We start from the raw sequence: 27,252 nt of genomic DNA, 5'->3' as shown, positions 1-27,252 counted from the left end.
AGTGGCTTATCTTGTACTACAGACTAAACTAATTGATTGTCTTATGCTTGTGATTCATATGGTGGCACTGGAAAAATGGCCTGGAAGCCGATATTTTGGAAAAAAACCCAGATCAATCCTTATTCCAAACATACACAGAAATGTTTATTTCATGATTTCCTTTCTTAAAGGACAACAAAGAGAATTCTAGGAAGCATGAATCTATTTTACATTGAATGAAGCCCAATACATTTCTCAGAATCCCAGTTAAGTTCTTAACAAACAAATAAGGCATTGGGCATTACAAAAGCAGGGAACAGTCATCCAGAGAAACCAGGTAGCTTTATTTCCCCCCAGGGAGGACTGAAAATAACTGTGTAACTGCACGCACTTAGTACATCTATCAGAAGTGACCCTTGCCTTTTAGGCCAGGCTGATGAACTGAAGATGAAATGTGAAGCTTGCTGGGTTTTTTCCTCCTTTAATCCAAGGAGGAGAAAGAAATTAAAAGATGATCAAATTTTCATCCAGTGTGACTAACTGTTCAGCTAAAATCTCTCTGGGAGTGACGTGAATCACCTCAACAGGAATCCAAGCCAAAATAGCTTGAGAAAGTCCAGATCTAACAGAAGTGTCTGGACTAACTTCATCATCTTCCAAAGCAGACCAAACTAAAATTCCATATCACACACAGCCTCCTGCTCAAGGAATCCTGGAGTCACCTCCAATTCACTCCCACATCTTAAATCTTGTCTGAAAATTTATCCTGGGTTTCTCTGTTCCATTTGTGCTGCCATGCAGGATTTTTTCACACTGTAGCTATACCTTCTTTTATATAACAGTCCAAAACACATTGAAAAATAAATTCCTAATTAAGCTATATCTCATCCTTGGAACTTAATAGAGTCACCTGCTAATTAAGACACTTAATTAACCTGAGGTATAAAGGTCTGCTGACCACAGCTGATGCTATGGATTAGAAATACCCTGGGCTAGATATAAAAGGAGTTGAAAAGCATAACGTTAATGTTACCACTTAGATATGCTGAAGGTATCTAAGGGGAGTTTAAAGCTTTCATCTTTGATCAATCACCTGGCAAGCCCTTGTAAATACTCCCAGCCCACTATCAGACTGCAAATGCCCAGGTTTCCCACTGCTGGGCATACAGTGTATTATCAATTTGTAAGGTAGGTATGTGATAAAGGAATAAAAACAGTGACCTGGCTGCAGCTTTTGACTGTAATTCTGGGAAAGCGACATGGCCTCGGACCACATGATCTATCTGAAAAAGAGGAAAGCAACATATCAACATTTTTTTGAACAATTACATCTTAAGAAATCAGTCACAGAAAAGGGTTATGCAGTGTCATGACTTTACAAAGGCAAGACCATTTCTAAATTACTCATGAGGTATTAAGTCCTAGTGAAGCCAATGGCAAAACTCCCACTGATGTTACTAGATTCAGGCTTAAGAACAGTAAGAAAAAAGCAACTGATGGTGCACCAAAGTCAGGCAAAATGCTAACCATGCTGCACCTCAGTCAGAAATGCAAGCTGAAAGGATGACTTTTTTTCCTGTCCAGCACTATCTGAAAGCACATCCTCTAGTCTCTCCCATTCTCTTGCATGCATGTCCTCATCGGAATTCTACCAAGAGCATCTTCTTGGCTCAAATCCTTACATCTTTCTATATCACACTGTTATAATAAAATACAAAGTGTGTTGTCATTCTGATAGATGCTCCATACGTTTAATGGAGAATACAAAATGTATACCCTGACAAGCCATAAAAAAAAATGAGAGTAGGCTCTGTCTATACTAAATTTTAGAACTACCTCATCCTTTTACTTCACAGTGGTTATCATTATTCACAAAACAAAGCATCAGGTAGAATTACATGGGCTTTTAAGACAATAATTCCGTAGGTTTTGTGGCCTCTTGATAATATCCCATCAGAGGTGACAGTATAAGCTAGGGAAATGCAACTAGAAATACTCAACAGCACTGAGTATATTTGGCAATACCTACCGGCCTTAACGAGTGTAGCAAAACACATAATGAAGCACACACATCTGAACACAGTAATAAAAATAAAGCATGCTTGTTCTTTCTGAGATTTGCATCAAGAACAAAACTCAAACATATGCATGCATTGGAAACCAAACTCAGGCCTGAATTTTGTATCCTTTATGATCTCTTTAGAAGATAGGAGCAGGTCATAAATTAAGAAATAAATCCATAAATAAATATCACATAATATTTGTGTGTTATAAGAACACTTTACACAAAAATGTTACAGAAGTTATTAAGTCAGTTATTTAAATACCTTTTATTCAAGACAGCCACATGAGGGTTACATCTAGAAACCCTTTTCTGCTATTCTTTATTTTACAGTTTGTAATGATGTCATACCATCCTTTAACTCTGTTGTGCAATATCTTCCTTCTGATAAATTTTGAAAATCCAATGCAAAAAGCCCATCTGACAGGCAAACAAGTTTTTTCAAAATAAGCCAAGCTCTTAATTCTTCATTTAGACTCTAAAAGTTTTCAAAATCCAAGAGACTTTTTTTCACAGCTGTATCACTTCAAAATTAGGGGTTTTTAAGGGAAGTGTATCAGTTGTACTTCTAGGGACTGTTCAAATTGCATGAAAAGAATTCACCTTTGGGCATAGAGCAAGCAACGGACAGAATCCCAAAATGCCAATTTTTTTTGTTGTTGTTTTCATTATGCTTGAAGCAGGAGAAAGAAAGCTCTTTTCTGCTTTAAAAAAAAGGCTACAGCTTTAAAATTAGAAAGATAAAGAGTACAACCTATCTTCCACACAGTGCACATACACCATTTCCTCCCGTGGCTCCCTGTATGTTTTCTATACATATAACCTCAAGAAAACCACAAGATATTCTAAGAATGTTTTAATAAGACAGCTTCCCTAACATACCGAACAGTACCTAAAGCTGAATTTTGCTATGTGTCCTAACAAGACCATACTTTTTTTTTTTCTCCTCCAGCCATTTCTTTAATGACTCAGGAATATCTTATTCTCTGGCACTAGAACGGAAAGAATTTTTAAAATCGTCTTTCTGAAATGCCCTAATTCTTATGGTACATTTCAATTGTACCTTGAGCCAGCCATCAGAAAACCCTGACTGTCTCCTCTCTAGAGCTTAGTTAAGTTTCTTCATCTGCTTTGGATTAAGTGCATAGAGATTTCTCTCAAAAGTGTTAAATCATGACATGTTCTTACAAAGAAACGTACAAGACTTGCCATTTTCCTTTTGAAGTGATTTTGTTATAGCAATCATTAAATTTTACTTCTGGTTTTTGCAGTTAACCATAAAATGGGATGCCGGTTCTAGCCCCATCCTGATCTGAAACATTGAAAGCACCCATATCTCACCCGCTGCAAGAGCACTTGAGCCGTGAGGCTAAGCATGGGTTGGAGATGTGGTGGGAAGCAGAGGCTGCAGGAGAGGAAGAGGGATGACTCTTCCACTTAAGCAGTGACAGTGTACAGAGAGGAATGTCAGATTCACGTGGCCAAGGAGGGAACACCAATTCACAGCTCAACGCTTAGGGTGTGTCTGGGCTTCCTGATCCAGGATTATTTCTGTTTCAGTGACTCTTTCATATAGAATGCATAAATGCAGCAATGCCCAAATTCGTGACTTCCTGGACACGTAGTCCAATTATTGGGATTTTAAAAAGGTGGGCGGTGCTAGGTCTGAGTAAGACAGCAATTACGCCTGCAGTTTGTGACAGAGCAAACCCATCTGTATGTTTTGTGAGCTTGCAGAGGATGCACACAGGACTGGGCCCACTTCCTGCAGTTTCTCAAGAGGAGCTTGGCACAACCCCTCTAGGGGCAGGCAGTACTGCTACAGGGCAGTAGTAATACTACTGCTGAGCAGGGACACAGGCAGGGAGCTTTAGAAGCCTCCAGGGTTAAGAAGCCACTAAGGTCTAGCTGACACTTTTAGACTCAAGCCTAAATACTGGTTTATACATCTAGACTTTCCTTAAATTTGACATCAGTGTTTTAGTTCTGCCTCCCTGTAAATAAGACAATTTATTTTTAGAGAATCCAGTCTGGTTTTAATCTTTATTGATAGATTAACCTAATATAGTTAAGACTCTTTGCACCCAAGGAAAGAATTGAGGTGACGATATCTAGGCAGAATATCATGTTACTATATTACTATTCTGTCCATACAATACATCTTTAATTTATGCCCATTGATGAGCACAATTGTTCACACAATATATATAATTTCCTTTATCTCAAAGGCTATCTCAACCTCCTGCTAAAGTAAAGATTGAACGCCTATGTGTCTGTATAATATTAACAATCATCATCATAAAAGGAAAGCATGTCCTTAGTGCTCTGCCCCATAAATAATCCCCTATCAGTATGCAAATGAACAGTTGGTAAGAGATGCAACAATCAACTACTTGTTTATTGCTCTCCACAGCATGGTGGAATCTTATGGAGGGCTTTTCAGACAGAGCTCCAGCTGAACTGACAGCACAGCTATCCTGAATGACAGCAGTTATAACAGACTTCTCATCCTGGGGTCCAGTTGTGCCTCCAAACACTTACTAGTTTTCCTGTAGCACTTTGACCTCCTTCATTCAACCACAATCCAGGTACCATAGCAGAGAAATAAGGTCCCCAAACACCAGGCACAAAGATGGGTGCTTCACTGACCTAGGAAAAAAGCAAGAGAAAGCTCTCATGAATCAAACTACGTGTAAAAGTAGGTTCTTCACAACTAATGTTTGGCAGAGAGACCAACACTGAAACAATTCCCGCTCGTCCACTGGAGTCATCAACATGAGTTGAGGTATATAGGTAGAGATATAGTCTAAGAAGAATGAGGAGAAATATGTCCTTCATTTGCATCCTTTTCAGATGATGTGGCACAGCTGCAGCTACTGATGGCACAACTGCCCCCAGTCGCTCCCATTTACAGAGCAGCTGGGTTTGGTCAGACTGAAAGTAAGAAATTTCAGGAACAGGAGTTGTACTTTACAAGGCGGAGAGAAACTGCCCTGTTTCTCTGGAAAAACACCTTATTTAGCTTGAACAGTTGTATATAACACTCTGCTTGACTGTCATCAGAAAACACAGCCAATGTAATTGGCAACCAGTGTTTACAAAGCACTCATTCTGTATGTTTCCAGAGGGAATCCTGCTGACAGAGGACAGCAAGGTCCCCCAAGATCTGCTGTCAACTTCTGAGGTTTGCAGTCCAAGCTCCAGTGCTTTCACAATGCTGTCAGGAGAGTTAGAGGCCTTGGGTGGAAGCTGCAAACCTGGGCTGGGCAAAAGAGGGTTGCTTTGTGTTAGCCAAGACGAAACATTTGCCTGGGTAAGCACTGGATTCTGCCCCTTACTTAGGCTTAGCCTTGTACACACCACTCCTTCCTTCACACCTGTGAACCCTTTCATCAAGGCAGATATCTAAGCACAAGCTTCCAGAGATGAGAAGGATTGTGTTCTCCTGCTTGTACACAAATATACCACCCACATATACAGTGATATCCTGCTCCTATGCAATATTTTAGTGGTTAAACCACTCAGGATGTGGGAGACACTGGTTCATTTCCTTTCTCGGCTTCAGAAGATGCAAATTGCCAGTTAATAAGGGTAGAGGGCATTTTCCTTTCTCTTATAAAGCTGTTCAACTTTCAATAGACTAGACAGACTTTCTAGTCCAGAAAGAAAGTGTAAGGAGGTTTGCTCTCTACTCCAGCCAGTGAGGCACAGCACACAAGGGGCAACGAGGCAGTGGAATCTGGGTCCTAGTACTTGCTACGAAGACTAGTTATGTATTTTGCACTGGCTGGACACACATTATTCTTGCAGTGGGGGCTGGAGAAGACAGGTCATCCATCCCCTGGCAGGCTACCTGCTGCTCTTGGAAGCATGATGCACATTTCTCTTCCAGGATCAACAGAAGCATATGCATTTGAGGCATATGCAGCCTTGATTTCACAGGGAAAAGAGGACAGCAGTGCAGCCCTACACCTTCATATGATGCATGAATACACTTCCCACTAGTCCAGGTTACTGGGAAGGCTAAATTTGCAGCTGTTGTTCTCTAGAAGGTGGGAAGTGCTCCAAGAGAAGGAAATGAGAATACATTAACAAAATAAGTCTATATGTTTACAATGCCGGAACAGCAAAAAAAAAGATCTTAGTCAAGGGGACAGTGGGTTTTCGTATTTAGACCTTGGTCTTCATTAGCAAAATTCTAGATCCATTAAAGGGTGCTTGAGGTTTACTACTGATTTCAGTAAGACACGGATTTCACATCAAAATAGTTTTGACGACAAGTAATTAAAAATCCAGGCATGTTCCTGTTAAAACTTCATGCACATTCTCCCTATATTTACACATGCCAAACTTTAAAGACAGTTTTTGCTAGCAAAGAGGGAATATGCTCCAAGATGCAGTTTACTGGCATTTGTGCATTACACATGTTTAGTAAATACACCAGCAGGGAGGTTTCTGCACAAACAATAGTCTGCTCAAGCCATAAACTTATGTTACAGCTGATGCTTGTCACAAAGTTAAGTAGGAAAACAAACCAACAAAAACTGGTTTCTCAAAGCACATCACTGCAGTGTCAAGAAATCCTGATTTCTCTTAGATATGCAAACACGATGATCTTGCTCAGTTCCCCACTCTCAGCTCTAACGCAGCGAGTTACTTTTCCTAAAGATGTATGTGTGCACATGTGTCTGCACGTCTGCGTATGATTTTGGCTGGATAAACACATTAAAAAGCAAGAATAGCTGCACTGAATTTAAAAAGCCATTTATGACTCCAAGTGGACAAAGTTACGTCAAATACATTGCAAAGACATTTGGTTTTGTTTTATTTTCTCTTAAAACTACAAATTAATTCAGCTTTGAGTTTTCAACACCTCCATGGGGCAAGCCTTCTTTTACAATTTCAATAACAAAATAAAGTGCAACAGAAAGCAAATCCTAAAATAACTTCATTTTTAGACCAGTTCTACATCACTGACCTTAGCAGGAACACAGCATAAGGTCAAAATTCCCAGTTAGTATCTGCTCCAAACCAGTAATGGAAGCATGCCGAGAACCCAAGCATCCCATCCCATTCCCATCCTATAGCTGTGGACACACAGCACGTTGTCTCTGCTGGTGGAAGGGAACATTTAGGGCAGAAGGGGCCCGGGTTTCTGAAGTCTCATCTCAAAATATTTTTGATGCAGCAAACTCCACAGTACTCTCCACTGTGACTTCTAAAGGAAGAATCTAGCTAGATGGAACAAGCTTAAAATCCAGCTGCTGTGTAATCCGAAGAAACCAATTAATCTAAGGATATTAAAAGCGCAAAGATGGTTTTTGAACACACGGGCAGTTCAAAGCACTGAGGATAACAGTGTCTAAAAATCTTTAAATCTTTCTTCTGTCATTAGTCCACAATTTGCCAAATTGTCCAACGTGTCCGATGACACTAAAAAGTTTAGATAGGTTAAAAGATCAAACTTTCCCTGAAGCCTAATATTTCCCTTCTGGCCTAGTAATTTGGACACCCACAGGAATTTGCCAGGACAGGATATTTCTGTGCTGTCTCTTCTCAAATTACACTGAGACTTTCTGATCATCTTACCACTGAAGTATCATTTGTACATATTCCAGCAAACTTTCAACACATGAACAGAGCAAATGAGAGTAGCATAGAGCCATACTGATGAAGATAGCCAGTGGGGTAGTAGGTTATCATTTTTTTCTGCTGTGGGAACTTTCAATTGGAATAAATATCGCATAATTAGATTTTCTAATTCCTCCTCCCACTTAGAGAGTTTTATTCACATTTGTAGGCTCTGGGTTTTGATGCATGGGGAAAGGGAGAAAACTGGGAAATAACATACCCTCCCCTAAAGAGACACACAAACTTTGAGAAGCAACAAGGTGAACAATATTCCATAGATATAAGCATAAGAAATGGCAAATGGTTTCTATTTCCCCTCCTTGAAATAACTTGGACGCTGCTTAAGTTTTTCGAGCCATGCAGCAGCTGGCATTTGTATTTTCTCAGCAAAAAATCCAAATTCTGTTTGAGCATACATACCACCCAATCCCACTGAAACACATGACTAGACATAAGCGAAAGGATGGAGATACAGTGCAAAGCTTGCCACAGAACCCAGAAGATAAGCACAATTTGCCAGACTCAGAGCTGTTTTTATTACAGTAATACCATGTCCTTTTCATAGCTTTCTATTGCCTGCAGACGTTCTTACGATCATATAGGAAGATCAATGTGGTGTCATTATTTTTTTTTCCTTTAATGAGCTTAAGAAAATCCTTAATCTTTTTAGTAGAAAAACAACATCTGTTTTACATATATGGGCAACTGATTTTTATTTTTAAAGCAAATAAGAGATGTCATCCTTCTTTGAAAGATAAAATATGTACTTAAAGGGACCTTCAGATTTTCTGCCTTCTATTTAACTTAAATCCATCCTACGACACACTGCTGTTGTGAGGCATATTAACATTTAGTGTTTTTTACATATAGTAAAACTGAAACATGAAGCGGATATCCTCTGCTAGACATCAGAATGATCTCTGCACAATTACTGCAGATGGAATTTGAAGAGGGGAGATGAGAAGAATCTGAACCTATTCACACTTTGAGTCATAAACAGCATCTATAAATATTTCAGTTGAACACACAGACTATTACACTCATCTGTGAAGATGGTTACTTATTGAAGTATCATACCCAGATAAGCAATTCCACCTCACAGTTACCATTTTGGTGGATGGGGAAGAAATCTTTTGTGCAGGAAAATGTCACCTTTCCATGTTTCCCCAACACACACATTCCTGCTTGCTCAGCCCATCATTTTAGATGAGGTGAGCATTAAGCAGCTCCGAGATTTCTGCTCATTAAAATGCAAAGAGAGTTCAACACCTTCTGAAAGGGAGAAAAAGGAGAAAAAAGTTCTGTCCGAGAGAATTTAACCTCAGTGTGTGCTTCATAAAAGATCATACTAACATGTAAGATATGTAAACATTATAGAGCAATCAGAAACAAATGAAATGATGAATTCGGTTTAACAATATTCAGCTGTGGTACAACTGCCAGAAGGCACTTTTTGTTATGAATAAATCGTCTGGATGAGTTACAGATGAGATTTCAACTCTGGCGTGTGCTAGGAAAATCAATGTCAAACTATCTAAGATAAGAAGGTATCAGCTGCACATCTGGCAGCCCACAGAAATGAAAAATGTCTTTAAAATATATAATGCTATGTAGAACTAAGCTAAAGTATTGAAAGGACCTGCAAAATGGCACTAATGTGAGATCCACAGTGTACTTAATTTAGTTTAGTCCTTCCCACTTGTCTCTCCCTCTAAAACAAAAGCTGACAAAAAACCTACCTCAGTTGTAAAAGTCTACATGGAAAAAGTACTGCTTACTGCTGTTAGGCTAATTTAGATCTCATGAAAGTGAATTGAAGGAGTTAGCACCTTAAACCTGAACTCAGCTCTGCTTTCAGGACTGTCATTCAGTACAAGGAGCAGAACAGAACACAGGCCTTCGCAGATGAGAATCACCTAGGCTTACAGCCATCCCATCAAATGAGCAAGTTGCAATGCAAGATTTATTTTACTTAGCTTTGTTTTGCTAGAGTAGCCACATAGACCACACAAGCTTGTGTTTCCTTCTCAGTTTTATTTAGATATTATGGTAATCAGAGACAAGATAAAATAAAACAGGCTACATGGCAAGAGCAGTTTTATGGAAGCATGAATTTCAGCAGAATTTTCCCCCTTAGCTGACACCATCTGTTGCTGGTGTAGGCTTACACAAATTCCTTAAAATAACACTATCAGAGAATTTGGCTAATACCTGAAGAGTAAATCTTTATATTAACAGGGTATACTGCTATATATCCATCTTCTTCCATTTTATTTCTGCCTCCTAATACTGGACCCCTGATATCTGGCAGCATTCTAGTATCACTATCAGATTCTCTATTTACTTGCAGTGTGCCATAGAGAGAGAAAATCAAGCTTCTATGGAACTGTTCTTGATTTACACTCACTTACATTAAAGTAAAATTAAGCCTTAATTTTACTGTCACAACTGTTTTAGAGTAACCATTTGCTAATGAGAAACCAGATCAGAAAATTTGTTTGAAAATCACCTTGCTTATCAGCTTCTATAGCCAGAAATTCAAAATAACAGCTGCTTTTCTTAGGCTGAGGCAGGTATGAAAAAATAGCTAAGATATTAATGGAGAGTAGGGAAAGAAACAAGGAAAAGCATTGTATCACTCACCAGCTAATAAATGCTCTTTACAGTTCTGGACTTTGATCAGTGACAAGTCAAATACTTTCATTAACTTCTCCACTGACTTTAAACTTTCAAATTTTCTGACTGACTGTGGATTGAGAATACTGACATTCATTCAGTTCAGGGGTTTTACATTGATGCATAAAATCCTGTATTAAGAAAACTGTATCATTTTGCTTCCGCTGACAGATGGGTCTTATATAGCTATTAGACCACAGCTCTCTGACAAAGAATGAAAGAGATTCATAAAAAAAAAAAAAAAAGGGAAACCCAAGAATGTTTCGTTTCTGTGTTTCTGGTTCAAACTTAGGTCATAGTAATAGCTACTGAATGATTTAATAATAACAATTTCTGGCGGCATATACTGGGCAGAGTTGGGGCATGCAATTGTATTTTCAGTGAACTGATCTCTACTCTAAAATTGCCATCCTGGCATTAATTGTCAAGAACTAAATGGGTTTAAAACTAAGCTTCCCCAAATTCTGGAAGCAATTCTTTAGGTTAAGCCTATGGCGAATACAGTCAACTTCTTCAAATAAATTTATTATTAGGAGTAATTATATATTAAACACATAACAGCATGCAAGCTTTAGCCTGATGTAAAATATGTTTAAGAAAATAAGGTCTCAGAAAACAAGAATTGTACTTCAGAACACAAAGGAAATTAAAATTTATTAATATTCCAATTCCTATAGGTCATATATAAGCAGTAATTTATTTGATTATATTTTAAGCTCATGTCTCCTGACTGTCATTGGTTTGCTATGGAGCTGCCTAGCTTGCTGTGGCAAGTCACATAGTCTTCTTCCACGTGACAGGTTCGCAACCCTTGGGCCACCCCCAGTGACAGTGTTGCTCTCCAATGACATTAAGACTAGGCCACAAAAATTTTTGCACTGATCTAACTTGATCCCACTGGAAGCATGAAAGTTACTAGAACAACAACAACACAGATACAGAATGCGGACTTCAGGATTCTGCCTGAACACATGCATCCACAAATGATTTTGCAATCTGTTTCCACGCAATTGAAGAATTCTGGCTTATATATTGCCTTGCTGAAGATGTGCTCCATGTTTTGTTACCAAGGTTGACCAAACTCAGAGACCTGGAAAGTCACAAAACCCTAGAGACTCCCATTTAGTTATGAGAATGGCAGCAGAATGAATCAAAGCAAAACAAAACTGTCCAATCACCTCTATCAAGGTTGTGCAACAATAAAATATTCAAAGACATCAGGCAATATTTTTGGAATATAAGATACTGCGAGATAAGATTTCTGACTGTGGAGCCAGGCAAGGTGGAAAGAGACAGACAGAAAGGCAGATATCATCCAAACCAGAAAAAATCATGCAAGAGAATCAAAGGGTTCTGGGCACCATCTAAAGCATAAACTTATGGCCAGAGAGCAGTCTGTGGTAGGCAAATCAAAACAGAATGTGCATTCAGTACTATTTTTTTGCCCATGTTGGCTTCTTTTGCGTTGGCAGTGGTAAAGTCACTCATGTCCCTCACCACCTTTAGTCTCATGGGAAGTAAGTGTAAAGAGTGACTGACCACAGGCCTTCAGCTCTGGCAGAGGCGTATGTGCCTATTCAGTTCTCGGGGTCTTAGGGCTCTTGGAGGAGAGTTTACACCCAGAAACTGTAACTGATAGGCTGAGAGAGATGACAATTATATTTATTTATTTACACACCACGATAACATTTAGAACACAGGTCCAGCACATTACAGTCCAGCAGCTCAACAAGGTTCCAAGTGCAGCTAACCCACAAAGGATATGCCTGACAACATTAAAACAAAGACCTTTTTGATTTGCTGCTTATTCTACACTTGATAATATCACAAACTTGTATGGCAAAAATCAAACCGATCACAACCACAATAACACCCAGAAATCAGAAATACCAGAATTAGAAACATGTAGGGTGGGATCTGATAATCCTGATGATCATTTGGAGATTGTATTCCAGTTTAATTCCTGGTTTAGTTATTTGCCAGACAAAACTTTCAGTACAACCTAAAACTAGTGGACATAGTGGAATTCTTAGGGACTACTGCTTCCTCTTATTCCAAACAGTAACACTTATTAGTAAATGTAAAGGACGTGCATGTAGAACTACTTCTGATTTTCTAAATTTTCCTTGAAAGATTAATTGTTCAACTAACTAGAGACCAAACCAACATGATTAATATCCAGTAAAGAAACCACACTCCCAAGGCAACTTGATTGCCTCATCACTGAAAATATTTCAGGTGTCTTATGTGAAGGGACTATGTACTGCAAAACTGGCTTTAAATCTAACAAGAATTAATTAGAGGAAAAGTTCACTGAGATTATTAAACATTTCCACTGTGAGATTTTTACTCAAGGCTAAATAAGGAAGGGTATTTGTTGGGTTTTTTTTTTAAGAAAATATGTTGAATCACAATAATAATAGTTTTTCAACTTGTACTTAATTTATATTTATGGGTATAAAGAGAGAATCGTCTGGACCAGTGCTTCCAGCCTTGGGAGCCAGAGCCTCAACTTGTACAAACCAGCACATTAATCATCAGCTTCCATGGAGATGCGTTGATTTTTACTGTCTGAAGTCCTAGGCTGACACTTGAATTTTCATGCCTAAATAAGTACTCCGATATTCAAAAAAAAGCCAAATATCCACATTTCCTACTGATGTTTGGCCCAAGAACTTAGAACATGAAGCCAGCTGCTTAGGTATCCAAATGTGGACTTATGCACAAACCCTTAGGAAGTACGTTGGCCCTAGTTTTTTAGTGTCTATACTTATGAATGCTAGCAAATGTCCACGCAGGTGAGAGACAACTCTTCAAATGACGGACACAAGGTACTTAGATACAGAAGAAGAAGGAAATCTGCTTGCCTCTGCATGTTCCTGTTCTTCAGAGAGTTCTTGAAGACAAATCCTGAGGACAGTGCTTTGTTTCTAAGAACATCACACTAGCTCTTTAGGCACACTTCAAACACTGAGAACTGGACATGACTTCACTAGACACGCTCCTCACCAAGGCGGATGTCCACGTATTCAAATGTTTATTGTTTTAAATCTAATCCATCAGCAGAAACTATAAGGCAGTGTTTGAGGGTTTCCCCCCTCACCCAGAGGTTCCTGGTTCTTAAAACAATTAAGCATATCAATTAAAATGTTCCTTAAAACTGACAGCAACAAAAAAAAAATCAAATTTAGCAAAAAAACCCTGTTTTACTCAGCTGTATTTTATTTTACCTTTTAAAATGCAATAGATCAGGCCCTTGCCAAGAGCAGGGAATGCAAGAGGTCACAGGCTGCACTTGTACAAGCAGCTTTTCTGGAGGTCTGCCACCAGAAGTCAGCTTGAAGTCGCATTTCTGAGAAAACATTCTGACAATGGATACTATGGGGCTTAAATAACTCACAGGACTCCTTACAAAGCAACAGACCCCTCTACACAGCAGCCCATTTTTCTAACACATTGCAGGCAGGTCCAGCCACTTATCTGAGCTGACTCTGGGTATTTTACACTTCTTTTCAATACACTGCATCAGATTTCAGCCAATACATGGCATTACTGCGTCTTATGGTACAGCCGCATGAATAAATTATTATGGGCAAAACTAGGAGGTCAGTTGCCCAGCAAAACCACCTCTACTCATCATCTTTCTGTGGTGTATCATGTGACAGATCCCAGGGACCTCGCACATTCCACAGGAAACCAGGGCCAGGAGTACTACTGCAGAGTTGCTGACATTGTGCAAATACACACCAGGGATTACTCAATAAATTTCTTCATCTGCCCATACTCTCACTACCTGATCAAACAACTGGATTTAAAAATTATCTTCTTTTTTAAAAACAAAATATTTATCTTATGAAAGAAGCTTGGAATTATATCAGCCTTCAAATATTAACCAGCAAAGCTGGGCAACTGAGATCTAGTCTAAATAGAATAATATTATTAACATTATAAAATTCTGCCATTTTCCAGAGGGGGAAATAGAGTGCAAGAATACTACCTACCTCCCCTACTGTAAATCTTTGATGCCCTGTCTTTGCCCCGAAAAGCTCCCAATTCAAAAGCAGAATACAAAAATCAGGAAAAATGACAATTATATTGGAAACGAACTGTTCTTCATAAATGGGTTTTTATAAATCTCCTTTTCAGCCATGAAAATATACTAGTAAAATGATAGGCAAAGAGATGGGCACAGATAGAGAAGAAAATTTCAAGCATGATTAAATCAAATAGGGTGAGCATTTATTTTATTTTCACTATATATTGCCTAGCTCATCAGGGCAAGTAAACTCATCTCCAAGAAAATTGAGTTTGGCTCACTGCACTTAGGGCTGCAGGAAACCTTCCCAATCAATCTCCCCCTCACAAGGACAGAACAAAATCAGAGTGGGTGCTTCAGTTCAGAAATGACACTGAAATCCAAACAATAGCCACCGAACTCTCCCAAGGCTGTCACCAATGCCCTTGTAGCTCCTTCCCATTCAAACAAATCTGGATAAATACATGGAACCTGTTCCTCCATGCACTTTTTGATAAAAGCGTAAGAACGAACAACCTATAATCTCTATGCCATAATAAAGGCATTGTGAGGTAGATTAGAAATATCATAAACACATGATCCATGACCCACTGCTTAAAAACAGACGATGCACCATGGAAAAAAGGTGCATGTTAGGAGATGTGATGCATCTCTCGGACATCTCATCTTATCTTTCTTCAGGAGAGCCCTGACCATAGAAGCTGAGAGGCCCAAAACTGAACAATATGTTCTTCAAGTCATGTTTCACTTGTTTGCTGAAACCTGCCTACTGTTTGCAGAAGGTGGCAGCTGCAACAGGACATGAGTGTTTGGAATCTGGCCACCTAAAAGCACAAGCTAGAAGAGAAGCATGGGTTAATGGTATCTGTATCAGGAGCATTAAGTAATCAACCTGCCATGCTACCTGTAGCCACTTTGTGAGACAGACAATTAGAAAGGGGAAATATAAAAATTAATGTTTTGGAATAGATAGAAACTTCTCAACCTTCTCCATAGAGAGTTGGCAGATTTCTGCCAGGCATCTCCTGAGCACGGAGTGATGACTTTACTGACCCACTGTGAGCAGCAGATTCTCATGTTTACATTACTCAAAAACTCCGAGTCATATATGTGAAGCAGGGTCACTAACTTCACGTGATGGAAGAGAATGGCTGCTTGGGGTTAGGTAGCTCTACCAGCTTGGAAGCTGGATCCTGAGGCTCCTGGTATAAAGAGGCAAGTCCTGAACACTGTTCAGGTAAAACTGAAATCAGTTAACAGAAAATATGAGCAATAAGATCTAACCTTCCAACTGAGCAACAGGCAAAAAGACCAAGATGGCAGAAAAGTAGTCCTGAGAGCAATGGGCTGGGGTGGCTGCTTGTGATCCAACAGCAAATTTTCTAAAGATATTATAAAGTAAAAGGTGTTAGAGGGGTAGATGTACTTCTTTTCTACGTAGAAGAATGATGCTGAAAGAAGAGTTGTATGAGGAACTGTCAGATAGTTGAGACACTGGACCCAAGAACTGAGAACCATTCCCAGACAAGCACTGGAGCACACGAATCAAACAACTTCTGTATCAGTATAAGGAGGGACCAGGAGGGTCGAGAGAGCAGTTTCAGATTAACAGTTGGGTCATTCAGAGCCACATATGAGATAGGTCTCCAGAAGACCACAGCGGGAGCACAGAGAAGTCTAAGCACAGCATTCACTTCTAGAACCGTGCCTGGGTGTGTTCTCTGTTCAAAGACAGAAAAGCAACACCAGTGTCCTCAACAGAAAATTTGCACCCCTGTAAGTTTTTATTCCTTAGGTGTGAGGTTAAACTCCAGTGTTTATTCCAGGAAGCAAACATGGAACTAAGCCTGGGACAACTTAAGAGTTTCAGCTCTGGAAGAAGTCAAATAAGAATTAATCCATGGGTAATCATTCCAGAGTCGTTCAGTGTTCACCATTTCCATCTGACTAAATCAGAGATGCAAGAACTTCAAATGTCTTATCAGAGACCCCGACTGAATGCTCAGCTTTGAAACAAAACCTATAAACTAAATTAATTTTGACTGTTCCAAGCTTGAATGGACACATATATTTACTTCAGCCTTTTATCAGTATCCATTAACATGAAGCGTACTTTATTTTTTGGCTTACCAAAGTATACAACAGATATACAGTAGCATATCATCCTTTTCTCTGTATTCCCAAAGGTCAAGGTTTCTTACATAAATTGGCAAAAAAAAGACTGTTAATCTGTAAAATTGTTCTCAAGATCCAAAACAGGAAAAAAACCCCTCACTCGTGATGGGTTCAGAAGCTTTTTGCTAAGCACTTAAGAACTAGCAGCTCTGCATTGATTTATTTTATTGTTTTATTTAGTGAAATGTCTGGATACAGATATACAGATTAACCTTCTTTTATTTTTTGTTTGCTCATATTTACTGTGTCGCCTTGCTTGAAGTGGGAGCTACAAGTGTTTTGATAAATGGACTGAAAGGTTGTCTGGTTACACCATAGCTTCTACTTGTGTCCTCCGCTGAAATGCTATTATGTACCCTTCTAAAGCAATGCTGCTCCATGACTCACAGCAGTTACTTCTGTGCCTCTCATAACAATAGCTCACTGGGGATACAGGGCCTCAAATGAGCAAGAACAATTTATACCACCCATTTATTTTTACTTCTCTTCAATGACAGAGACACACTGTCACAAAATGCCAGTTTATGTGAAGATTATAAATCTTCCAGCACAGACAACTAACTGCAGGCCATTTTAAAGACGCACTTTATAACACCACAATTAGCTGCAATGGCAAATTGAATTCATGAAAGCTCATCACAACATGAACTAACTTTTCTCAATGTTTATAAAAAATAAAATCAAAAAGTCAAACCTAACCTCCATATTGCCCACTAATCTGCTAACTGTGGCCAGTAACAGATGGCTTAGGGAAGAGCACAGAAACGGGGTAAATACAATAATTCATCCCCAGAATGTCCCCCCAGCCTCCAGTGAGTGGAGGTGCAAGGAAATTTCTGTTCTTACTTCCAATGCAAGAGACCAAGTCTTCAAAAGCAACTGTCTGGGACTGCAAACAAAACACATTTTTTCATGAACAAGAGCAATCTCTAAGTAAAAACCTCCATTTGTACATTCAAAAAGAAATTTAATGTAACACTGGTTTGTAGATCAGTATAGGTCTTTCACAAGAACACTGGAGTTTTTAAATTGTCTAGAATTATTCCTTTAGCTCACAGACCTTCAACTTCAGTTCTGGTTTCTAAACAAACAAGCCTCTTATATCACTTGCAATATGATCTTATTTTAGGACACTAGGGACACCTCATCCAAACCTGAAAGGTTAGGAACCGCGCACAAGGAACAGCTGTGTCACGATGCTGCACCTCATTCACCAGATACAAAATCAACTCCACCTTCAAATGATATTTAGGAAAACCCCATCAAATCTCCCAGTCAAACTCTGTTTAGTCCAAGGTAGGCCCAGCCCTTGTCACTGTGGCTGGAAGACAGCAGTGTGAAACGCTAGGCCAGCAAAGGGCAGGGGTTTCCGTAAGAGGTTTTTAGCACTGACCTTTTCCCAAGGGGCTGAACATAGAACTGTGAATTGTAGGAAGATATGAGCTATCCTGTCTTGTATTCTTTCCTAGAGGTTGTATCATAAGATCCTTCTCTTCTCTTCTCTTCAAAAGTATTTTCATAGTTACCTCTAATATGCATGTTAACAGGTCCAAATCTTGACAAATGCAACCCAGTCAACGCATTGTACCAGATGTCGACAGTCCTGAAGAACTTGGAGCTTAGTAGCTGATGGGACAGAATTCAAGGCAAGGGTGGGAAAGAAAGCTCAGATGTGTCATTTAAACAGGAAACTCAAGGGGTTTGGGCATGTAGGTATTGTTCCTAACCTTGTTATTTATGAAGGAGATATATTCCTCAAAACCTGCAGTTCTTGCTGCAATCAATGTGAAACATCAAAGAAAACCAAAATCTTTTCAAATTACTTCTGCTGTATTTATCTGCTCTGGGTGCCCTTTCCAAGTACCTTAAAGCCTTTCTTATTTATTTATTGCATAATACAGTTCACTTCAGAGATTTATTTTCCTTTATCACCAGTATTCCTTGTACATTAGTGAAGGCCATTACCAACAACAGAATCATACTTACAGGTAAAATAAACCTTCTGCAATAATCCTGAGTTACTGGAAGCAGATTTACATTGTATGTGACATGCTATAACACACTACTTTAAAAAACTTTTAAACATTTGAATAACCACATGAGTAAATGCTGAGAACCTTACTTGGTGTTTATTCAGCCCTTACTTACTGAGACAAACTCCCAAGGACAGAGTAAACACTGAGAGAGGACCTCAGGCCTTCACCCACAGTTATAAACAATGAACTCAGCATAAACTGTGATTCCCAGCTAACACTGGGAGAAAGACAGCAGCTAATGCTTCTTTTAATTTGTCTTCCAGAATGACTGTAAGAGATTCAGTTTCTCTGTAATAAAACTTGCCCCATCTAAGGTCTATCCCCAGCCACAGCTGCAGCAGCAACAGAAAACTTAGACGAAGAATTACTGTTTTCTGAAAGGTTGAATAAAATTGGAAAAGGAGCAAAAAAAGCCTTAGTAAGAGGCCTACTGCCCAAATACTGATGAAGTTTGCCTGACAGGGGGTTTGGTACTGTTAAGAAAAGCAGAGAGATACTTGGAAACATCATTGCATCTATACCACCTTGGAGTCCTTAATAGCCAGCACTCACATATTGCACCTTTCATTAGAAGGATCTCTGGCTGCACAGCTTCAGTTTCATGCTCATATTGCAAGGAGGGAAACTAAAGAAAGGCAACAATCTGACAGAATTGTACAGGAAACCAGCAACACTGAACAAAATCTGGAGTTCTGACCCCAGGTTCCATACTACTCATTGCAAACGTGGCTAATCCCAAAATTTGAAAACAGAAAATTATTACATCATTTCTCAGACAATTATTGCATTCCCTTGAAAATTCTATTTAATTGTTTCAGGGCCCAGAGACAACCTCAATGATGACCAAGGACATCGCTTATCATATCTCATTTCATTTATCTTTTAGTTATTCTTTCACAGCACATTTAAGTTCTTGTAAGAAAAGGGGCACAAAAAGGAGGTCTTTTTGTACACTATGAGATCTACATATGCAATAAGCAGGCTGTTAAACAAATTCATGCCTACTCACAAAAATAAGATAAACAAGGGATCTGGAAAAGCCATTCATTATACATAACTATGCGTGTGATCTGAGAGAAATTCCCTATCTAGCTCTTCTCAGAACAGAACACTCCAGGAAGACACTCAGGTTTGCTGAAGACTGTGGCCTTCAGGCTAATACATTCTTCTGGGTCTCGAGAGGAGCAATCAGAACTGCTTAGTTTGCAGTGCTGATGAGAGTGTTGTACCTGTCAAATCTGATATCACCACTTTGAAGAATATAGAAAAGGAAAGACAAAAATCTTCTGTTACAGTGAAGGGCTGCTGCAGATGCTGGATTTTGTGAACAAAAATGAGAATAATGATACATAAAGAATGAATCAAAATTAAGTTGATTTGTCTTGTGCCCTAAAATGGAGTGATGTTATTCTATCTGATCATCAATGAAGACAGTTTTCATAGAAACACAGAATGGCTTGGGTTGGAAGAAACCTCAAAGACTATTTTGTTGCGACTCGCCTGCTATCGGCAGGCACACCTTCCACTGTATCAGGTTGCTCAAAGCCCCATCCAATCTATCCTCGAACACCTCCAGGGATGGGGCATACATGACTTCTCTGGGCAACCTGTTCCAGCGCCTCGACACTCTCACAGGAAAGCATTTCTTCCTAATATCTAATCTAAATCTTCTTTCTTTCAGCTTAAAACCATTACCCCTCATCCTTTCACTGCAGTCCCTGATAAACAGCCTCTCCCTAGCTTTCCTGGAGGCAATTTTCTAACTTTCCTAGCTACAGAGCCCAGAATAAAACCTTCTTCCTACAACAGAAGAACCAAAATCCCCAAAACCCTATTAAAATACACAATTGCTACAGTTTTCAGGAAATAAATGTTCGAGATGCTAGCTTCTAGAGCTAAATCTTCGAACAGGCAGCCTTAAATCCCACAGTACTTTCAGTAGAGAGGCCCAAATTAGACAGCCCAATATTTATGTCAGCCATACCAGATAAATCTTTCTAGTGTCAACATAAGTATGTAAGAAGCTCAGTCTCTCTTGCTTACTGGTTTTTTTAAGGCAAAACATGGAAAAATGAGTGAGGAACAGGAGAGGAGCCCTGTCAGCAGTCAGACCTGGAAGAAGCCAAACACAAGCCTTTATATTTACTGTGCTTCCACCAAAAAGAACAGAAAAGCCAAGGAAGGAAGAAAACAGATCTCTGGGTTACACACTGTTCATCATATAGTACAATATATATTGTCTGTAGTGTGCTAATGCTGTAATTTCAGAACACAGAAGAACTCTGCAACATACAAGGCAAAACTTCCAACTGGGATGTCACACACTCCCAAAGCACTGGGTAGGTGCAGCTTGTAAAAGTAAAGATGTAACAATTAAAAACCTACTAAACTATGAAGTGCCTCAGTCTTCCACCTAATGAAGCTGGAGTAACAGTTCCTACTCTCTTACCCCATTCATTCACTGCTGCAAAAGAACCCCTAGACCACCAGAGAGAAGACACTGCAGAAAGGTTTAATATTATAAATCTGTCACCCTAGTACATGGCTCTGTGTCACACAGGGCAGTCTGAACCACACTATGGAAACCACCATGTCTGTTTGGATTTTCAAAGCAAGCGTTTTCACTGATGTCAGTGAGACATCTCTACAGTATCAGCCTTCTAATAGACTTCAAGCAAAATACTTATCAAAGAATTTGTTCCGTCCACATTTATTCTTTGAGTCTTTGAACTCAAATGATCTGTTCACAAAAGGAAGGAGAGTTGACTGCACCTTTTTCTCGACATATTACTAAGCCTTATCTGGTTTATGTACAACAGAGACTGCGTTGCTTTCAGTTTTGTTCCCCTGAAAACATCGATTACCAGCAAAGCGATGGGGTGCAAAACTTGGATATCACTGGCAGGCACACACTAAATAGGAATGTCCCATTCTCCCAGCCACCAAGGCATACCTTGAGCTTTGAATTATGTCAGGCCAGGAACAAAGGAATCTTGCTCATAACAGAAACTTTTAATAACTCATTTACTAAGAAAGCCTCCCTTTCATCTCTGCCAAGCTTTAGGAAAGGCTGGGAGGCAAGCAGAAATAAACATTATACAGACTCACCACTGCTGGCTCTAAAGTAAACTCTCCAACTTCCTATTTACATTTCAAGATCTTAAGCTTTGTGGTTTACTATTTCTGCAAGTAAGTGCTTTGGGTTTTGGAGGCTGCCTGCACATGATCTCCCACCACTACTGAGGTCTTCCTAGCTCTTATTAATATAATAAGGAGGTCAGAAAAGCAACAATCTTTTACATGCCCTGCTAGCAGAAATATTTTACTTCTCGCCTTTTAAAAAGCAAAACAAAGCAAGTAAAGCATTCAATGTCAGATTAATGTCAGCAAAGGGGGTATTACAGTTTTGTTTGTTTCTCTGTCAAACCAAGGATGCTGGAACATAGAATGAGACAGCCTCATTAAAAAAAAAAAGAAAAAAAAAAAAAAGGGGTGTGGAGGACTTCTTTGAGGGACAAACATAAAAAGGCAGCAATTTTATGGATTTTATGGATTCATAACTCTTCTAAGGCCATAGGCTGAAAAGGCACCCAAACAGGCTCTGTGACCTTTTCCTAGGAAGGCAAAACCTGTGTACACTAAAGGCAGGCAACCTGTAACAACAGTTGTGAAGTAAATGTGGTTTTCATTCCATGCAGCCCTCCCTGGATGTAAAATGTCTTCATTAGCTGGAAAGTCAGCACTGTAACTGCTGCCAAATGCAATATATAAGCCAGCAGAACTCAACTGTATGAGGACAGAGCAAGAGAGAGTTTCCTTGTGATACTAAGTTATTTCTCCCATTTGAAAGACACTAGCTTTGTGACTCATGTGCAGGACAGGCCTTATAGAAGAGAAGAATATTAAAAAACCAAGAAGGCAGGCACTCACAGAACATTTCAAAAACTTGTCTAGGCTGCACTAGCTTCAATAGCTTTGTTTTTATTTTTTTCCTACTGCATTCCTCCCTCTTCTCCCTGGTTGCCTGATCCTCCCAAACCCAGCCCCTTTCCCCTGGTCAGGAGAAGGACAAATTGCTGCCTTTGCTAAGCCCTGGGTCACAGCCAATTGGCACACAGACACGTTGCCCTGGGCTTCTGGCGCTGTCCCCTCGGAGACAGCACGTTTCACGTCAGGGATGCATGTGCAGCAGTGACTGAAGAGTGTGAGGCTGAAGTGCTGCATGCAGCCCTCCAACTCACTCTTCAGAAACACATTGCTTAGTGCCATCCCACTAGATTAAATATAGCTGGCAAACCAAGTACCAGCCTATTTAGTCCCTGCAAGTTTTCTCCACATCACAGATGATTTCAAGCAGCTGAGGAGTCCCTGTGTAGTAATTACTCTGCTGCTTTAACAACGTGGCATGTTCTGAAGAGGAGACTCTCGTATCAGAGCCAAAATATACTGAATCCACTTGCTGGTCTGGCTCCCACTGAGATTACAGAGATCAGGCTATGAGAACACTTTGAGCCAGCATGTCTCTGTAGTCTCCACTCCAGGATGTACTGCAAAGGACACGTACTGTGCATGCTTTGGGGGTGGAAACGTGCTTTACACTCTATTTGTGTGAACAAAGCTGGCAGCTTGGGCGGATATTGTGGAGCAAAGAAGCTCAATTGTGTTTGCCAGTCATCATGAGAATCAAATTTAGAATAAGCAAATTGTGCTGAAGTTCCTTTAGCAGAAAACGGACAAAGACTAGTCAGGCTTGGTAAAACAGAGTATGGGATATTCTTCCTGAAACAATGCATACTAAACACTGGCACAGCAAAATGATCTGCCCATTTTGCTGTTTGTGTAGTTGCTCAAGCTCTGTCTTGTAGAACATGTAGTAAATACTAAAAGATAGAATATAAATTACTTGTGTTTCTCCAGTTTAAAAAATGACTAAATTATAAGCTTCAAACCACATGCACATTATCACCTCGGGAAAAAAGAATTGCACACCAAGCCAGGTGAGTCAGTGCTCAATGACAAGAGTCAGAATAGTAACAAAAACAGATGCAAAGGAAGAGACTGCATTTAAGCCTGAAGACTCCCTGACAATCCCCCAAAAGACATTTTGAGTACAGAGAGCTGATAAAGAAGAAGAAATTACTGAAGAAGAACACAGACCACATCATCACATGAAGACAGAAAAAAAAAAAATCAGAGAGTCTGGGTGGGAAGGAACACAAACCTTGTATATCTGGAACTCAAAATGCCAGCAAATTTGGACCCCACCACATCCCTAGCCTCAATAAGCTGAAATCAAGCCAGATAATGTTCCCATTAGAAGCTTCCCTTGCTACTTGCTTCAGTTGTGAATCCAAAAAGGTGTTAGAGCAAGAATGACAAATATTTTCATAATGGAAAAACTGTTCTGGGACAAGTGCGAAGCAGAACACTGATCTCTAGGTGAGCCTAATTCACCACAGAATAGGCAGAAATGACAGTCTACGTACATTTTACAGTTATATTTTACGTGGATCTCTCTCTCCTGTCATTTCCTGTTCACTTATAAGATTGCAGACAACTAAAGAGATGATGGGGTGTTGCAAGAGATCTCTGCTCTCTCTCACAATGGGCTTCAGTATTACTGGATCTTACAGCTCTGCATGCATGTCCTCCATAAAAGTCCTGGTCTGGGAAGAAGAGGCACTTTGCCCTAGTGACTCCAAAACCCTCAGCACTCTCAATTCTCCCACTCCAGATCTACCATTATTTCTGCTTACCATTTTAAACTACTTAAAATTCATTGTACAATCTCTGGCTGCAAAACCCAATCCCAGTCTGGTCCCAGTCTGTTGAGTGTCATGTAAGTTTACTCAAACCTCTAGTCTATTCCACAAAACCTGAACGGTCCAATGAAACATTTTAACCTAACAGGAAAAAAAAGTTTTATGATGTGAATTTAGTGCCCACAAGAAGAGTACTATGCTGGTATGAGGTACGGGAAATGAAAAGATTTATCTACCAGAAAGAAGCAGCAGTATTGCCAGATTACCTGCTCCAAGGAATGTTAGGAATTTTCTGTACAAGTGCCATGTCACACTGCTTATTCATATTACTCTTGTGCTGTTTGCTAACTGGCACCTGAGAGTTAGTTCTTGGTGGTTTTACAGCTCTGCAACAGCATTCTTGTTTTCCGGACTGGGACAAGATAATACAGATATCTGTACCTAAAATCCCCTCAGTCACAAAAAGGCTTCAGAAGAAAATAAAGGATTTTTGAAACTTATAAAATATCCCATAAAATCCATTATACATTTCAGGAAGATGGGCTGTTTGAGAAACCAAATACCTTACTCCCAAAAGTTAAAGCATGCCTGTTAGGCCCTTGCAAACTACTAGTTAGGAATAACATGCAAATTCCTATTTCAAGGCCTCAAACCTGCTCATACATTTTGTGTAGTCACCATGGCTACACAAGGAAAGCCTCCTAAAAGTTCCAAAGCTAAATGTGGGTGCTGGAGCTTAGAGACCCTGTCTGCAATGCATGATGACGTGCAGCAGCCCACTCAGAGAGGTCAGCCACTGAGTACCCGTCACTTGAAAGGAATACCTACGCTGCACAGAGAGATCAAAGCTACAGCAAATGAATCCCAGCCCTAAACCAAGGGGAAATCCTTCACAAGTAAAAGGACAGCTTACTTGCCATTCCAAACGCAAAATCTGCCCATGGCTTTTGCTAGGGCAAAGGAGGCAGCAGAGAACTATGTAAAATGAATAACTGTCCAAAAATATTCAGAAAACCATCGTTTCTTTTCTTTTCTTTTTCCTCATGGATAACGGATGAGCCCTGAGACAGCAGTGACTTCCAGCAACTACCAATTCAGACCCGGACTTGGATCAGTAATCTCATTACAGATTGCTTTTGCTTCCTTCATGAGCTATTCACGTATCTCAACAGAAATGCAAAATGCTTTGCTTGTGTCTGATTTCCCCGAACTGTCAGTGGTTAATTCCGAAAGCATATCCTCACTTAAAAATGGTAGTTCTGCCACAAATTAAACTATTATAGACATGAGTAAAATTAGGTTCCACATTTGTACTTTCTAAAATATCAAAGGCATGATTAGCAAAGTGTTTTGTTCAAGATCTCTAGAGTCATTGAGGTAATGAAAACTGGGTCATGGAATAGTTTCTCTTAAAGTTTTAAAGTAAATGCTGTGTTCAAGCAACACCTGCTTGGGTAACTCATGTAGTATTTAGTCTAGAGAACAGAAATACTGAATCAACTCACATACACCAACAGTATTACCCCTGCTCTCACCAAACAAGGATGAAGGAGTGGGGGTGTGGGGGAAGAAAGGCAAAGAAGATGATTTTGTGCAGTTTCCTGTTACAATCCCTTGAAAGAAATCCAACCGTACTTTCACCCTGCTTTCTGTTTTCTGAATTTCTCCTGACAGTTGGCTCTTTCGTTTGCCAGAACCACAACAAAGGATGGCCTTGAGTTTCCACATAGGCCATTTTCTTCCTCTCTCGTCTCTGATCATCTCACAAAGGTATTATTGTTGCTGGCTAACTGGGGCTCAGTGCACCTGAGGCAGATCAAAGGCACTTTTTTAATGCCCGCCTGACCACACAGGTCTCTCTCCCACTGCATTAAATTAAACTCGATGATTAATCTCTGTAGCCCTGAGGGTCCCTTGGTGCACACGGAGAGAGAAAATATATATTTCTATCAAAACACAAGTATAATATACTTTCATTTTATAGCCCTAATTAAAAAAGGAACAGCTAATTTCAGCCAAATGCAGCTGCATACAGGTCTCAATAAAACACAAATGCAACTGCTGCTCTGTATGCTTTCCATTCACTTCATGCAGACTATGTGGTAATAGATAAAAGAACAGTAAACCAAAGTCTTTTCACAAATTAAATCCAGAGATGTTTAGAGTTTGCTTATTGTCTCCTGGCTAGAGATTGTTACAACTCTGAGCAGGAGAATGGAGGCAGATAGTTAAGGAAATGATTATAAAATGCTGAGTAGTTACATTTAAATAAAAATCTACTTAAATCTAGCCAAAACCTGCATGAGTTTCTGAGTTTGCATTTAAGTGATTAAAAGCCTTAAAAGCTTCAACCTTGTCTACAGTGTGCAGTTTGTGTACAACTTTGGGGTTCCTTTATGACAGAAGAGAACACTGATTAACATCAGCACAGACTTTATCATGTCCCTTTTGTTACATTAATATTTTTAATAGACCCATGTCTCTCATGGTTGTTTGCACACAAGTGCAGTGAAAGCATGCCATGCTCTAGTCTGGGAAGCAAAACAAGCCATAGTTGTGAACTGGGTCTATGTCAGAGCTTACCAACATACATATATTAAAAATTAATAAATAACCACACACATGTGCTCCTCCAAGGCTAGTTATAGTAAAGGAATAAGTTAGAGCCAGCTGGCCCATTTCCAGCTGCTCAACATTGCCCTTAGATCTCTTGGGGAAACTGTCTGCTAGCTCCTTAGCTCATTTTGGTCCAGTATTATGTTTCTATTAACCCAAGAAATTTTAACAATTTAATCTAACTCTGCTAAATGAAACAGGCTAGGAAGAGCTCATGCAAAAAACTTCTTCTGAAAGAGCAGAAATCTCCATCAACTTGCCCTGGAAATAAAAGTAGTG

At 39.6% G+C, this 27,252-nt stretch overlaps 1 protein-coding gene across 7 annotated transcripts in view; it reads right to left on the bottom strand.

Annotated features, from left to right (window-relative positions):
* Positions 1-27,252, bottom strand: part of FGGY (FGGY carbohydrate kinase domain containing) — a 133,948-nt gene that overhangs the window by 40,546 nt on the left and 66,150 nt on the right. For all 7 annotated transcript variants that reach the window (XR_011337807.1, XM_069861919.1, XM_069861923.1 and 4 more), the window contains 2 exons: positions 4,583-4,690; positions 1,201-1,262 (listed from right to left, as the gene is read on the bottom strand). Coding sequence is in view for 6 of the 7 variants with exons in the window: in XM_069861919.1 (XP_069718020.1) it covers positions 1,201-1,262; positions 4,583-4,690 (170 nt within the window). In the remaining variant the exon portion in view is untranslated. The remainder of the gene's footprint in view (positions 1-1,200; positions 1,263-4,582; positions 4,691-27,252) is intronic.

The sequence above is a fragment of the Phaenicophaeus curvirostris genome, chromosome 8 (genome assembly GCF_032191515.1).
Source record: "Phaenicophaeus curvirostris isolate KB17595 chromosome 8, BPBGC_Pcur_1.0, whole genome shotgun sequence".
In the NCBI taxonomy this organism is placed as follows: domain Eukaryota; kingdom Metazoa; phylum Chordata; class Aves; order Cuculiformes; family Cuculidae; genus Phaenicophaeus; species Phaenicophaeus curvirostris.
The sequence above is the reverse complement of the archived record's forward strand: the minus strand, read 5'-3'. Positions and strand labels throughout refer to the sequence as shown.